Below are 14,799 nucleotides of genomic sequence, written 5' to 3' on the forward strand. Positions count from 1 at the left end.
CACTTCCTGTCCTTCTGCCCAACTGATTGGCTGAACAGCACTTTATTGACAGTTGTTACATCCACTCATTACATTTCTCCACAATGCAGTCACCGCGAACACCAGTGTGGAGGCGTCTCACAAAATTAAAAAGAGAGTACAGGAGGCTGAAGACATGACTTAGGGGTTAAGGGCATTAGCTGCTCCTCAAAAGGACTTAGGCTCGGTTCCCAGCACCCACATGGTAGTGGACAACAGTCTGCAGCTCCAGTTCCAGAGGACCCAATGCCTTCTTCTGGCCTTCAAGGGTACTGCAAACACGAAGCACACACACATAACACAGATACATTTAAAAAATGTCCATGAACAGATGAATAGATAATGAAATTATTATACATATGCACAATGGAACTTATAGGAAAATTATACTCAACAAAGTAATCCAGGCTCATGGGGTGGTGGTGGTGGTGGTGGTGACGGCGGCGGCGGCGGCGGCGGCGGCGCATGCCTGTAATCCCACCACTCAGGAGGCAGAGGCAGGCGATCACTGTGAGTTTGAGACTAGCCTAGTCTACAAAAAGAGTCCAGGACAGCCAGGACTGCTCAGAGAAATTCTTGTCCAAATATGCTTGTCCTCTCTCATATGTGGATCCAACCCTTTAATGTTTATTAATATATGTATGTATATATTAATATGTAGCTATTAGTTATGAAACTAGAAAGGACACCAGGAGAAAGTAAAAAGAGATACTGGGAAACAGGAAGGGATAGTAAAATTGCCTAGCCGACTTGGAGAGCTCCAAGCCAATGAGAGATCCTGTCTCAGAAAAATGGTGGATGTTACCTGAGAAAACAATGGCCAAAGTTGCCCCCTGGCCTACACATATAATAACTTGTACACTAATTAGAAAGTATAAATATAGTTTATAAGATACAGCTATTTGTAAAATGGTGCCGGGCAGAGGCAGGCAGATCGCTGTTGAGTTCGAGGCCAGCCTGGTCTACAAAGTGAGTCCAGGACAGCCAAGGCTACACAGAGAAACCCTGTCTCGAAAAACCAAAAAAAAAAAAAAAAAAAGGGAAATGGTTCTTTTCTAGCAGTCAGGTTCAAAATGACTTTTCCCTTTCAAAACTTGAATATGACTGAAAACTGTCATGTTAACACAAATGTTAAGTAATTCAGGAAAAAATTAACAGAAGTTGTTCTTATTACTTCTGCATTTTAAGAAGTTGGAAGCAGAAATTCTCTACAGTTTTCTAATTAAAGCAGCCCCCAGGTTACTTGTGGTATACTTTTCATGATTTCAGATACCCATGGTTCAAAAACACTTAATGAAAAGTTCCAGAAAGAAACACTTGGTTAAGTTTAAGCCCCATGTTACCAGGAGTAATGTCACCAAGTCTTGTGATGTCCCCTTTCCCTCACCCAGGACAGTGTACTGGTGCTTACATGCCACTCAGCTGGGACGTGTGGGATGTGAAATGTATCATCGCGGTACTGTGAGGTCAGCGCACGTGCACTAGGGTTCCAGGCAGCTGCTGGAGGACCAGCACATCTCTCCTGGCAAGGGGAGCCCACTGTATACACTGTCTTTAAAAGCTGTTTCACCACTTACACTTTCTTCAGAACTCTAGTCAAGATAATGCTTTGAGATTTCTAAGGTCAAAAATAAATCTGTTATGGTGGAGCACACCTTTAGTCTCCTCCTCTGGCAGAAGAGACAGATTTCTGTAAGTTTGAGGCCAGCTTGGTCTACATAGTGAATTCCAGGACAGCCTGGACTACACAGAGAGACCCTGTCACAAACAAACAAACAAACAAAAAACCAACCAACCAACCAACCAACCAGTCAATCTGCCATTCTTACCAGCTTTGCACATCATGGAAGCCAGCAATTTTGAGACAATGGAGCCCCTTTTTCTCATCTTGCACTGCTTGCTGTAAGGAAAGTAGGGGATCACTCCGATGATGCTCTTGGCACATGAGGTCTTACATGCATATACCATGATCAGGAGCTCCATGATGGTGGTGTTCACATCCCTGAAACCCATGGACAGTGCCAGACGCTTAGTATGTTACTTATGGCTATAAGACTCAAAGTATTAGACACACACACACACACACACACACACACACACACACACACACACCCCTCCACCAGCTCCTGACCAGATGACGTCTGCTTTCCCACTGAAGGAGACTATCAAAAGATCACAAGACAGCTTTCCACACCACATGCACTCAGCCACTGGGCAGCAGAGAGGACCTTTCTACATCACTCTGAATTTACACTCTAGTCACCATCCCCTCTCACCATGCTCTGTGGAGGACCAGAGGCACCATCATTGACCACTCCTCCTGCCCCTCATCCCTAACAACCTGTGAACCTCTTCTTCTTCATCATCTCAGGTCTCTGCTCCTCTGCGTACGACATCTCAGGATAGAAGTCTACAGTCCCACTCCCATATACACTCCAAAGAAGCTATGGTTTCCAAACAGCTCCCCAGCTTTAGTCACGAGCCTCCAACAAGGGACTGGCTAAATTCACAGGCTAATTACAGTCTTTCCCTTAGCCCTTCTGCTGCCTCGCAGGCCACCGCTCACCTGTGCTACAACAGGTGCACAATGTCCGGCTGCCTCCTTCTGCGTCCTTTGACTCTCTTCTTGGTTCCCTCACTTCCTGCCAAAACCATTCATTTGTCTCCTCCTCCTGTCACCCTTCATTTCTCAGCTCTGGAAATGCTGGCCACACTCACAGTCCTATCTCCAGCCCACGAGCCCCTTCAGAAAGCAATCTAATCAGCTGTTGCTAGACGCTTCCATCTGATGCTAAAAATCTAACCCACACTAAAGGAAATGCTCTTCCTTGCAGAAGCCTACATCATCAGAAAACCTGTGCCCACTATCTCACCGGCCACCTGCCCCTCAGGCTACCCCGGACAGAGTTTAGAGGGGGCTAGACACCTCTTCTCACATCGCTTTGAATCTCACCACTCTATTACCACTTCCCCCACTGGGCCTCCTGCTGGAGCCCTCAGCTCACACTCCAGTCAGTCAGACAGCTTGTCTTTAAAGTGGAAGTCAGTGCAAAGGCTCGAAGGTCTGATATGGTTCCCACTCCAGCACCCCCTGGTTACACAGTGCCTTCCTGGCCCCTCTGGGACCTGCTCTCATGCTCTGCACTTCTTGCTCCACATGCCTTCTTAGACACCCACTGCTCTGCTCATCACTAAGGCTGCTTGGTCTATCATCCCAGCTCTGCACCATCTTTTTTTTTTTTAAACTTTTGGCAATGTTGAGGGTTGAACTTAGGGGCTTTTGAACGCAAGACAACCCCTCCACCAGTGAGTTACAGCGTTAGCTCTCCCATTTTGTGTTAGGTGTCACATAGCACTTACTACTTGCTGTCAAATTCTTTGGGTTTTGCCTTGTTTTCTTTCAGAGAAGGTCTCACTCTGCAGGGAGCTGTGACATGCTATTGATGTCTACAAGCGTGCTGGACTACAGGGCCAACCACCTTGTAGACAATGCTACTCTAGAACTACATACCGGCAGCCTCAGCCTCAGAGTGCGGGATTCCAGGGATGCAGCACCTTGTCTGCTTTATCATGTTCTCTGTGTGTATTCCTCACTAGGTCATCACTGTTCCAAGCATGAAAGCATTTCACAAATGTAACAGGACCCCAGTTATTGAAAAAGTCAACAAATATTGTTAATAACTGAATGCCAACATTTGGAGGAGAAGGTTCTATTTCTATTGAACAAGCCTCATCCCAGATGAATTACAGTAATTTCAGAAAAGCATTCTGTGAGGAAAGGTAAGCAGGGGAACCTGCAGTGAGTAGAAAGTCACCCTGAGGCCAAAAAGCCAGGCGTTCCAAACAAGCTTACCATCACTAGCGCACATAAGCAGATGGGTGACAGGGAAGGTCAGCTGTGGGCAGAGTCTCTCTTAGGCTTTACTAGCTTAACCTAGTCTGTACTAAAATGAAGCAAGGGGTGGCAGTGTAATTCACTTCAGTGGTACAGCGCTTGACCAAAGACAGGAGCTCTGGGTCTGATTCCTCCTATTGATATTAATCCATCAGTGAGTCAAACAACCAATACAACGATGTACCAGCTAAATGTGACACTATCAAATCCTCAGTCTATTTCTTGGCATCTCAGAAAGAAAATTCTGATATGCAGACCTGCAACCTAGTTGAGACAGATTTGATTAGAATAATACGGAACCGACAAAGACAGGCACACCTGATAATAGTCCTGCCACAGAAACTAAGTTACTAAGTGCTAACACGATTCTTGGTTGCTAGAAAAACTTTATAGGTTCTAGCATTAAGAGCCTCTACTGTACAGGGAGTGGTGGCGCACGCCTTTAATCCCAGCACTGCGGAGGCAGAAGCAGGTGGATCACTGTGAGTTCGAAGGCAACCTGGTCTACAAAGTGAGTCCAGGACAGCCAAGGCTATACAGAGAAACCCTGTTTTGGAGGGAAAAAAAAAAAAAAAAAGGGAGCCTCTACTGCTTGCTATTTCCCCTCATGAAGAATATAGAAGAGGTGCTGGAGTGTTGGCTCAGTGGTTCAGACCACCTGTTACTCGTTTTTTTTTTTTAAATCAAGACAGGGTTTCTCTGTGTAGCCCTGACTGTCCTAGACTAGCCTTGTAGACCAGGCTGGCCTTGAACTCACAAAGATCCGCCTGGCTCTGCCTCCCAAGTGCTGGGATGAAAGGTGTGCGCCACCATACCCAGCCCCACATGTTACTCTTGCAGAAAATCTGGGTTCAGTTCCCAGCACCCATGTGACAGTCCACAATTATCTGTAATTCCAGTTCTAGGAGACCTAACATTCTCTTCTGGCCTCTGGAAGCACCATACACACATGTGGTACATATACATACATGCAGGCAAAATATCCATACAGGTAAAACTAAGTAAGTAACTCTTTACACAAATACAAAGAAGATGGCTAAGAACTGTCCCTAACTGCAGTTCCAAGACTCAATGCCCCCATTTGGTCTCCATAGGTAGCAGGAATGCATACAGTACATTTACATACTTGCATGCAAAATAGTCGTTCACATAGAGTAAAAACAAATGCATCTAAGAGAACAAAACAAAACCCAGAACAGGAGATGCTGCTCAGGTGGGAGAGTGCTTGCCCAGCATGCACCAGCCCTGGTGAAACCCTCAGCCCTGCAGGAAACTGAGCCTGTAGTCTCAAAACTCAAAAAGTGGAGACAGGAGAATCAGCAATTCATTATTCTGGGCTGCATACCACGTGTGAGGCCAGAGATACATAAGACCCTGTCAAAACTAACAACAACAAACACCCAGACAAACAAATGCAGAAAAGGGCAGACACAGTGATACCTGCCGAGGAAGGCTGAGGCAGACATATCCCTTGAGACCAGGAGTCTCGGGCTGGCCTGGAGATACAGCAAGAGTCTATCTTTTTAAAAACAAAACAAGAGAAGAGATTGAGGGAGAAAGGGACAAAAAGGCTTAAGTTTCACTAGAGAAACTGGCCACAGGGGACTGCAGAGATGGCTCAGTGAGGAGCACTGGCTTTCCTAGTGTCATGACATCATGATGCTGCTCTGTGGCTCAGGCTGCATTGGATCTGGAGCCACCACCTCACCGTGAGAATGGCAGGATTCAGTTGTCCCCACTTCTCAAATAAAGTGATTTTTTTAAAAAAAGCAGTAGCTCTTCCAGAGGACCAGGATTCAATTCCCAGTACCCACATTGAAGCTCACAACCCTCTAGCTCCTGTCCCAGGGGATCTGGTGCCCTCTGCAGGCACCTGACTCACACATAGTACACACATTAGCATGCAGGCAAGACACTCATTAAAAAAAAGAAAGAAAAAAAGACTAGCAAAACCACACCTATTCTAAAACTGTCTTCTGTGGCCAGGCATTCAGACTCTAATTGGCATACCCAAGAGGCAGTGAAAAACCACTCACTTTGAGATGGTCTGGATGATAAATACATCTTTTCCTCTCACGGACTCTTGAATCTGAACTCTTGTTTCTAAAGGGAAAAGGAGAGAAAGATATAGTTCAAAAATTTAAAACATCACCAAGTCTGCATTCATTTCCAACTTTACAAAATACAGAGACAGGGACACTGCCAAACAAGACTCACTGACTTAGGTATACCACCCTTATTCATACTTTTGAAACAAATCTAGGCATCTCCCCCTCATGTAAGCAGTGTCTGCTGGGCCACACTGAGTACAGCCAGGAAATGATGTATTCAGTCATCTAGCCAGCATCGACTGAGAACTGAGGCATAAGCCTAGTGTGCTGTGGGATGAGAAGAGACTGGTGGCTCTGCCTGCTCTTAAACATCTGTGATTAGCAACCAGGGACAAATCCAGAATGGGACATTCTACAGGGTAGGCCTGCAACATCAGCACTAGAGGAAAAGGCAGGGTGAGGTACGGTTGGTTCTACATCAAAAGAAAAGCCACATCTACTTCTGGGCATGGTGACGCTTGTCTAGAATCTCAATACGCAAGAAATTGAGACAGGAGCATAGAAGAGTTAGAAGCTAGCCTGGGCTACAAACTCTGATTCATAAAACAGCAACAAACAAAAACAAATCAAAAAAATTTTTAAAGTGAAAAATTCCAATATCTTGAAGCTAAGAATCATATAAAACTTAGTAACAACAACAACAGCAGCCTTTAAAAAGTCATAATTGTTCCTATTGTTTGGATTAGTCAGGTTGTAAGTGAGGCACGCTCTGTTAGGGAGTTCATAATGAAGTATAATTGTTAAGAAAAAAAAAAGTCATAATTATAGCTAATTTCTTAAAATGTGACTAAAGTATTCTATTTATGTGTAAGAACTTATACGTAGGAGACGTGGCCAGAAGTTATCTAGGGATTAAGTGTCTTGATACCTGCACCTTACTTTGAAATGTAACATATTTAGATAGCAAAAATACCAGGTGTACACGGCAGACATCAATTCAGCCAGCCATGGTACTATTCTTTCAATTATATCCTATGTTTGAAAGTTTTCATGAAAAATGTGGGCAAGCTGGCAATGTAGCTCAGTGGTAGAGTGCTTTGCTCAAGGCTGTGTCCCATCTCAGTACCAGCAAAAAAAGGAACGGGGCGAGGTGATACAGCACTGTAACACCAGCACTCAGGAGGCTAAGGCAAGAGGAGCTCAAGTTTGAGACTACCTGGGGCTACATAGTAAGCTCAAGGCATTGATCCAAAATTAACAAGAAACAACTGTGTGCTTATAAAAGAGTGTGATCTCACAAATGAGCTTTAGAGTCAAGAAATATGGTAGCACTACTTATGGGGCCTTATATCTATCCCTGACCCAGGTTTTCAGTATCTACGAACAGTAAGGAATATAGAAGTTATTTCACACTCGGAGGCAGAATCAGCTGGATCACTGCGAGTTCCAGGCCAGCCTGGTCTACAAAGCGAGTCCAGGACAGCCAATGAATGCTACACAGGGAAACCCTGTCTCGAAAAACCAAAAAGAAGAAGTTAGTTCTGCTGCAATAAGCCAAGAACCTTCCATCCCACTACTCCTAGCCTGGGGAGTGAATGACAGCCCTGGTCCTCCCACAGCTCTCCCTCATCCAGTCTCCCTGAACAAAACCTCCCCAGACTTCAATCATGCTTTGTTTTCCCCTGTGCCACCATCTTAGGAAAACTAGAGGAAAAGGAACAGCTTTTTTTTTTTTTTTCTTTTATCGAGACAGGGTTTTTCTGTGTAGCCTTGGCTGAGGTAGACTCACTTTGTAGACCAGGCTGGCCTTGAACTCACAGAGATCTGCCTGCCTCTGCCTCCAGAGTGCTGGAATTACAGGCGTGTACCACCACCACCTGGCTTGAAGGAGCAGCTTTTTAAGGTTTAGATACTAGACAAATTCCTGTAGTGAAAACAGAGAGTGAATGAGTGTTTACTGAGCACCTACTATGTGTCAGGAGATTATGTCAAGTACAGAGATTATCCCATTTATTATTGGCCAAGAACAAGGAGTAAAATTCTCATGTACATGAAGCTGCCACTACCCCTGCTAGAATAATTTCACTAAGAATACCCATCATGCCAAAGAAATAAAGGACTAAATAACATTTTCTGTAACTATTTCCTAACAACATTTTAAGGCATTAACCCCTGGCCTTAGAGGAAATAAAGAATAGCCAGCGTGGGTTAGAGCTCAGTAGGTAGGCATGCATGTGGTCCTTGGTTCAACAAGGCAGCACACATGAGCATGGGTGTATATGTAATCCTGTGCATGCCCGCATACCTACAAACTAAAAGTGTGGGCACACAGAACTTCCATGACCTACAGCAAAATAACTCAACCAACAGCTAACCTGACCAGCGAGCTACATACTTAGGCAGTATTTAATGAATGAGACCTAAAAACAAGCAATCAAACCCCTACATGTGACTTGCACCAGGGATAGCTCTATCTGGCATTAGTAAGTCCTGAAAACCACACTCCTCCACCTGCCATCAGAACTGACTAGATGACTGAATCTGTCAAGGATAACTTGATGACCCATTACACCACATTCTGCAAGAAGATCCACAATACATATGTCCAAGAAAGCTCACCTCTGTTAGGTTCCTGGTAAACCTGCACTTTGCCCATCTCCACCCCCAGCCGCCTAGAGAAGAGAAAGGGGGAAAAGCTGAGAAGGCAACAGAACAGACCCAACAACTTTACTATTAAAGATGACTTATATGTTGACAAAAGTAAAAGTTACTCTAATTATGTAATAAAGTAATATTATACCATATCTGTTTGTTGCCTACCCCTGACCTCCACCCCATGACCACTCAAGGCCTATGCAATTTGGCTTTCCTGCTTCACAGGCCATCTTCCCAGTGCTCTGTGCCCCCACTGCCTATGCTCTTCCTCAGAGGCACCAACACTCCCTATGACATGCTACAGGTGTTGGGCCCTGTTGCTCCCGCCGCCCAAACCTTCACCGGATGGGTCACTCTTAGCCCTTGGTTTAAAAGGTGGCTGAGCAGCTAAGCTAAGGCAGACCACTCTCCCCATCCTCATGCACTCACTGCCTTCTTCCTGGCAATTGTTACCACCTGAATGCACCTAGTCGGCTGTCTTAGGTTGATTCTTATGTTACTAAAATGTAAATTACATGATTAACTCACAACACCTATGTCAAGGTTTTCTGCACAGCTGAGATTTGGTACGTGTTTAATCGATTTCTTAAAATTACACTAAACTACAAGCTGTAAACTATTCTCACACATCCCTGTTTGCTAGACTCCAATAATTCATCTATAGTTGTGCCCACCACACTCCTGGGAGTTGTGGTCACTCACACACAGAGCCCTGAGTATATTCAGATGACATACAGGCTATCTCTACCTGCTTTCCAGCTAGATAACCACCCTAGTCTGATTATCACACTTAAAACATCACTTCCAGTACAGATGTGACTGGTCAAACTGGAACTCACTCAGCAATTTTCTTCGAGAGCTCCATACACGATGAATTGGAATTTGCTGAAAACAACACCAGACCTCCTTTGGTTATGTTCATCTTGGTTTCTAATTCAGGAGGCGCCACACAAAACATCAAAACCTTCTTGGTTTTCCAATTCTCAGAGCCTAGAAGAAAAAAAAATATAGGTAAAGGACCACCATATATGAAATATACCTGAGTGGATTTTGTTTTTAAACAAAGAATGGCTTCAGCAGAAGCAAAATAGTCACCAGCATAATGGTGGCTTTTATCTTAAGGGAGCTATAGTATGGGCAGGTAAAACCCTTAGGTTTTAAGATTGCAAACGGCACCACACAACTCCATTACTTTTCATACCCGTGGGGAATAAACAATAAACTTACAAGAAAGGCGGAGCTGGAGAGCTCAGTGTTTTACTGTTTGCTGCTTAAGTCAATTATGGACAATCTCCTGTTATTCTCTGACAACAAATCCTCCTGCATTAACACAGAAAAATGGCAGAGCCATTAGCAAGGACATTGACTAGCTGATTCTTAAACAAAAGTAAACGGCCTAGATCCTTCTATGACACCTGCTCCCCACACCCCCACCCTGCAGCTGCTCTGTATCACATCTAAAATTCATCTTGTCAGTGCTGGAGGTGGCTCTGTGCTTAAGAGCTGCTCTTCCAGAGGACCTAGGTTCAATTCCAAGCACTCATGTGGGCTCACAGCCATCTGTCACTCCAGTTCCAGCGGATCTAGCACCCTCATCTGGCCCCTGTGGGCACCAGGCAAGCATATAGGTAGGGAAAATACTCATACACATAAATAAAAATTTAATAACAATAATAATTAAGAGACCCACTGGACACGGCAGGGAAACCCTTTAATCCTAGCATCCAGGAGACGGAGGCAGGAGGATCTCTTTGAGTTTGAGGCCAGCCTGGTCTACAGAGTGAGTTCCAAGATAGCCAGGATTACATAGAGACTATGTCTCAAAAACAAAACAAAGCAAAAGCATAAATAAAAAATTCATCTTGTCCTATTCCTTCCCCTTGACTGGGACAAGGCTGACTAGTAATAACCTTACAGGAATGTAAGTGATCCAAAAGTGACAGACAGGAGTAGGGTCTAGCCTCTATGGGCTAGGAATCCTCCTCTCACAGTGAGAGTGCCAGACTGGGTGTAAGATGTGACTATCCTGCCACATACATCCTCTTTTCCTGTCTATCTTGTCGTGACTCAGCGCGGCTAGCTCTTGGAAGGCTGATTTGGTTGTTTTGTTTTGGTTTAATTTTTATTATGCAAAAAACTACAAATACATCTTCCTCGTAAAAACTTGGGACATCACCACTAAGGCGGATTTCCTGGCCCCGTCCTGGCCTTTCCACCACTCCTTCCCTGGCAGTTAGGGCTCCTTCTGCTCAACAAACACACTACCCACACATGCAGACACTGAACTCGATGAAATATGTAAAGACACATTCAATGTTTCCGGATCAAAGAGTGTCACTGGGAATACCTGTAATTTGCTTGTTCACCAAACAACTTGATTTTGGGACAACCTACTCTGTTCTTCCTAACCGTGTGGCTCTGCGGTGGTCAGTGCGTCATCAAGACAGGCTTCCTATACACACAGGGGACCACCTAGTCCTCGGCAGCTCAGTGCAGTCTGACCAGCAGGCTAGGAGAGCACATAGGTAGCACCACTCCCCTAAAGGCTGTTCCAAATGGGGCACCCAAGGGTTCCAAGACAGCTTACAGGGCAATTTCCCTTAAGCTTACAAGTCACAAACAGATATCTACGCAGCCAACCACCTAATGTTGGAAAGGAGTCTGTTGATGTCCACGTGGAAAATGGCTGTGCCCAGGAGTCCACAGACACCACTCGGTCAAGCCCCGCCCTTCCAAGGCCTGCCGCTTTCACAGAACGCAACCAATGCACTTGCTTACAAACTTGATCCTAGGTAGGCTTGAGCACAGCCTGAAAAATGTGCCCCTTCTGTAACAGTATTAGAGCCCTGGCTTCAGAGAATGCAGCTCAGCTTTGACAAGCAGGGAGGTGGGAAAGGAGCAGAACACACGGGCAGGGCTGGAGTGACGGCTCAGAATAAGAGCGCCTTACTGTTCTTGCAGAGGACCCAGCAACCACAGGCAGCGCACAGTAGGCTTGGTTATCTACTAAGTTCAGTAAAATGCCACCTTCTTACAACCTCTAAACGTCAAACAGAAAGCTCCTAAACAACAGTGCAAGAGACCCTGAGGGGAACCGGGACAGCATACAGTAAGTGGTAAGGGACAGGAGGCTTTCAGAGGCACTTCAGCCTCTGCCGGCTGGGTCACAGGAGTCCAGCCCTGGGCCTGGAGCCCCTGCCTTTGAGGGCCATCACCCCACATTCTGCCTTAGAACTGGTCTTAATCTCTCTGCAGCTATAGCTCCTTCCTTGAAGATTTAAAGGGAATCCTACTCCTCATTCACACAGCAGCCCAGCCTCCCAGCCGTGCGCTCCTCCAGGACATCTCCTGAAGCCTTCCCTTTGTGGTTAGAATGCACACACAGCAGCCTGCCTGGTCTCCAAAGCTGACTCTAGAACAACTTCTAAAGTCAAACTTTGGCATAAGGACCGGGGTGTGGCTTAACGCTAGCATGCTTTCCCGGCATGAGGCAGGCCTGTGGTCCCACGTCAAATCCTAGTGTGTGCCCATCCCTGAGCAGCAGAGGCAGGCAGGGAACGCACCTGAAGAGGGTGCCAGAAAGATCACTGTGACTGCCCAGCTCACAAGCTGCTCACCTCTAAGAGGTGCTTCTAAGTTCCATTTTCCTCCTCCCATTAGAAATTCCAACTCCAACTGTGCTTTGGTTTTGGTTTTTGAGACAGGTCTCCCTATGCAGCCCTGATAGCCTGAACTTACTACTATAAAGGCAAGGCTGGCTTCAGACTTACCTGCCTCCCAAATGCTGGGGTTAAAGGTAGTTCAACCAAGACTAGCCTCCACTGTGATAGCTTTTGATGAGGCTCAGCATCACTGGCGGGCAGGTGTTCATTAGCACAAAGTTTAAGTGTGAAATGGGGAGTACAGAGAATGTTCCCACTACCCCCACCCCATGAGCTCTAATTGTTTTCTGTTTAACCTAAACTTACTCTAGAATATGTGAAAAATATTGGTGCATGGGTGAAAATATCTTTTCCAGAGACTCTCAAGACCTTTCAGAGAGCAAATCACATTTGTCTCTATGAATGAGGTGCCCTGTCAGGTCTCATGAGTAAAGAGACTGCTCCAAACGGAAGACCACTTGTTTTAGATGAACTTACTATTTCTTTTTGAATCTACTATTTCAAACCACCATTTTTATCTCAACATTCATACTAGAAATGAGGAAGCCTCACACAGTGTGTGCTGTTTCCCCTCTAAAGTGTCCACTGTGTAACCAACCCTTCTAAAGATGGCTAGAGGAAGGCAGGTGTGGGCTTTACTACAGCAGGCCTGAGCCACATCTTAAGATATGTACACCTCCCAGACAACAACGATAGAGGCTTGGGAACAGCTTCTTCAACAGAACCGGAGGTCCAGGCAGCAGAGGCTCAACCATTGTGTATGCTAAACAAAGCCTCACTTGAGATACAATAATTAGCAAACAGAACTCAAAGTCATTTGTCGACAAAAAGTATACAAGACTTACTTTTATTAGGGATGCACCTCACCCCAGGAAACCGTGCCTCAGTGGCAGAGCACTTGCCTGTCATGCACAGGGCCTGGGTTTCAACTCCAGGATTAGAAAAGAAGCTGGCATTGGTGACATGGACTAGAAGTGTACCTTAGTGAAAAGTGACTGCTTTGTGCTGTAGGAATGGGTTTAACTACCAACACCAAAAATAAAAAGTATAGCCAGGCAGTGGTAGTACTTTTAATCCCAGCAATTGGGAGGCAGAGGCAGCGAGATTTCTGAGATGAGGCCAGCCTGGTCTACAGAGCAAGTTCCAGGACAGCCAGGTTTACATAGAGAAACTCTGCCTTGAAAAACAAACAAACAAAATAAATAATAAAGTACAAAATAAAAATAAATATTGACACCAGGCGGTGGTGGTACAAACCTTTAATCCCAGCACTCAGGGAGGCAGAGGCAGGTGGATCACTGAGGCCAGCCTAGTCTACAAAGTGAGTCCAGGACAGCCAAGGCTACGTAGAGAAACCTTGTCTTGAAAAACCAAAACCAAACCAAACAAACAAAAAAACCAAAACAAAACAAAAACCACACACACACACACACACACACACACACACACACACACACACACACAAAAGAAAGAGAAACTGTAGGGCAGAGCTAAAACTACATGACTCTTCTGTTGTCTGTGGTCCTTGGCATTTTTTTTGCACCTATTATCAGAATGCTTTACAGCTAATGCTGTATTTTTCTGAGAGTTCTGTTTTTGTGTGTGTGTGCATGACAACTTGGGGGAAGCAGGAGACAGATTTAAAACTATTTTAGAGCTGGGTAATGTTGTGTGCCTAGTACCCCTGGAGGCCAGAAGAGAGTGTCAGATCCTGTGGGTCTGGCATGAGAGGCGGCTGTGGGCTGCCACGTGGGTGGGTGCTGGGACTCAAAGCCAGTCCTCAACAACCAGCACTCTTAACCACTAGGCTGGTTCTCCAGGCCCCACACCTGGGGAAGTAGGTTTATTTGTTTGTTTGTTTTGTTTGTTTTTGTTTTTTGAGACAGGGTTTCTCTGTGTAGCCTAGATTGTCCTGGACTTGCTTTTGTAGACCAGGCTGGCCTTGAACTCACAGCAATCCGCCTGCCTCTGCCTCCCGAGTGCTGGGATTACAGGTGTGCGCCACCATGCTTGGCTGGGAAGTAGTTATAATAGGAAGTTAGGCTTGTTATTATTTTCCAGACTTTTTTTTTTTTTTTAAACGAAATCATACTAGGTAGAAGCTTCTCTAACTTCCAGCCTCTTATGACTGTGGCACCTGAAGGACAGAGCTTGGCAGCTGTCTCATGTGAATTACAGTCCCTTGCATACAACCACAGAACAGGACTTGGCAACCAGATGAACTCCGCAGAAAAATATTCAGATTTTGAAATGTCTATTGCAAACACACCTTATTAAAATAAGATACATATTAAATGCCAAAGAAAAAACATGAACTATGTTTTGGGATGGTCAATTTTTGGAATTTACCCTAAATATACAGCTATATGGTCAATGATGGTTAACTGCAAAAAAGAAAAGAAAAAGATTTTATAGTCCTGTCTGGTCTGGGACTCTCTATGCAGACCAGGCTAGCCAGCTTCGAACTAGAGATCCTCCCACCTGCCTCTGGGATTAAGGGTTGTACCACCAAGCCCCA

General features: G+C 45.2%; 1 protein-coding gene across 3 annotated transcripts in view; it reads right to left on the reverse strand.

Annotated features, from left to right (window-relative positions):
* The window catches only part of Prpsap2 (phosphoribosyl pyrophosphate synthetase associated protein 2), a 41,824-nt gene that overhangs the window by 26,321 nt on the left and 704 nt on the right, over nt 1-14,799 (reverse strand). The window contains exons 2-6 of one of the 3 annotated variants that reach the window (XM_051167209.1): nt 9,847-9,939; nt 9,459-9,609; nt 8,584-8,636; nt 5,950-6,016; nt 1,848-2,020 (exon numbers count right to left, since the gene is read on the reverse strand). In XM_051167209.1, the coding sequence (XP_051023166.1) occupies nt 1,848-2,020; nt 5,950-6,016; nt 8,584-8,636; nt 9,459-9,577 (412 nt within the window). In that variant the 5' untranslated portion in view covers nt 9,578-9,609; nt 9,847-9,939. Of the gene's footprint in view, nt 1-1,847; nt 2,021-5,949; nt 6,017-7,753; nt 7,889-8,583; nt 8,637-9,458; nt 9,610-9,846; nt 9,940-14,799 lie in introns of those variants that run through there. The other 2 variants (XM_051167211.1, XM_051167210.1) reach the window with 2 other exon arrangements.

This window comes from Acomys russatus, chromosome 25 (genome assembly GCF_903995435.1).
Source record: "Acomys russatus chromosome 25, mAcoRus1.1, whole genome shotgun sequence".
NCBI classification, from domain to species: Eukaryota; Metazoa; Chordata; class Mammalia; order Rodentia; family Muridae; genus Acomys; species Acomys russatus.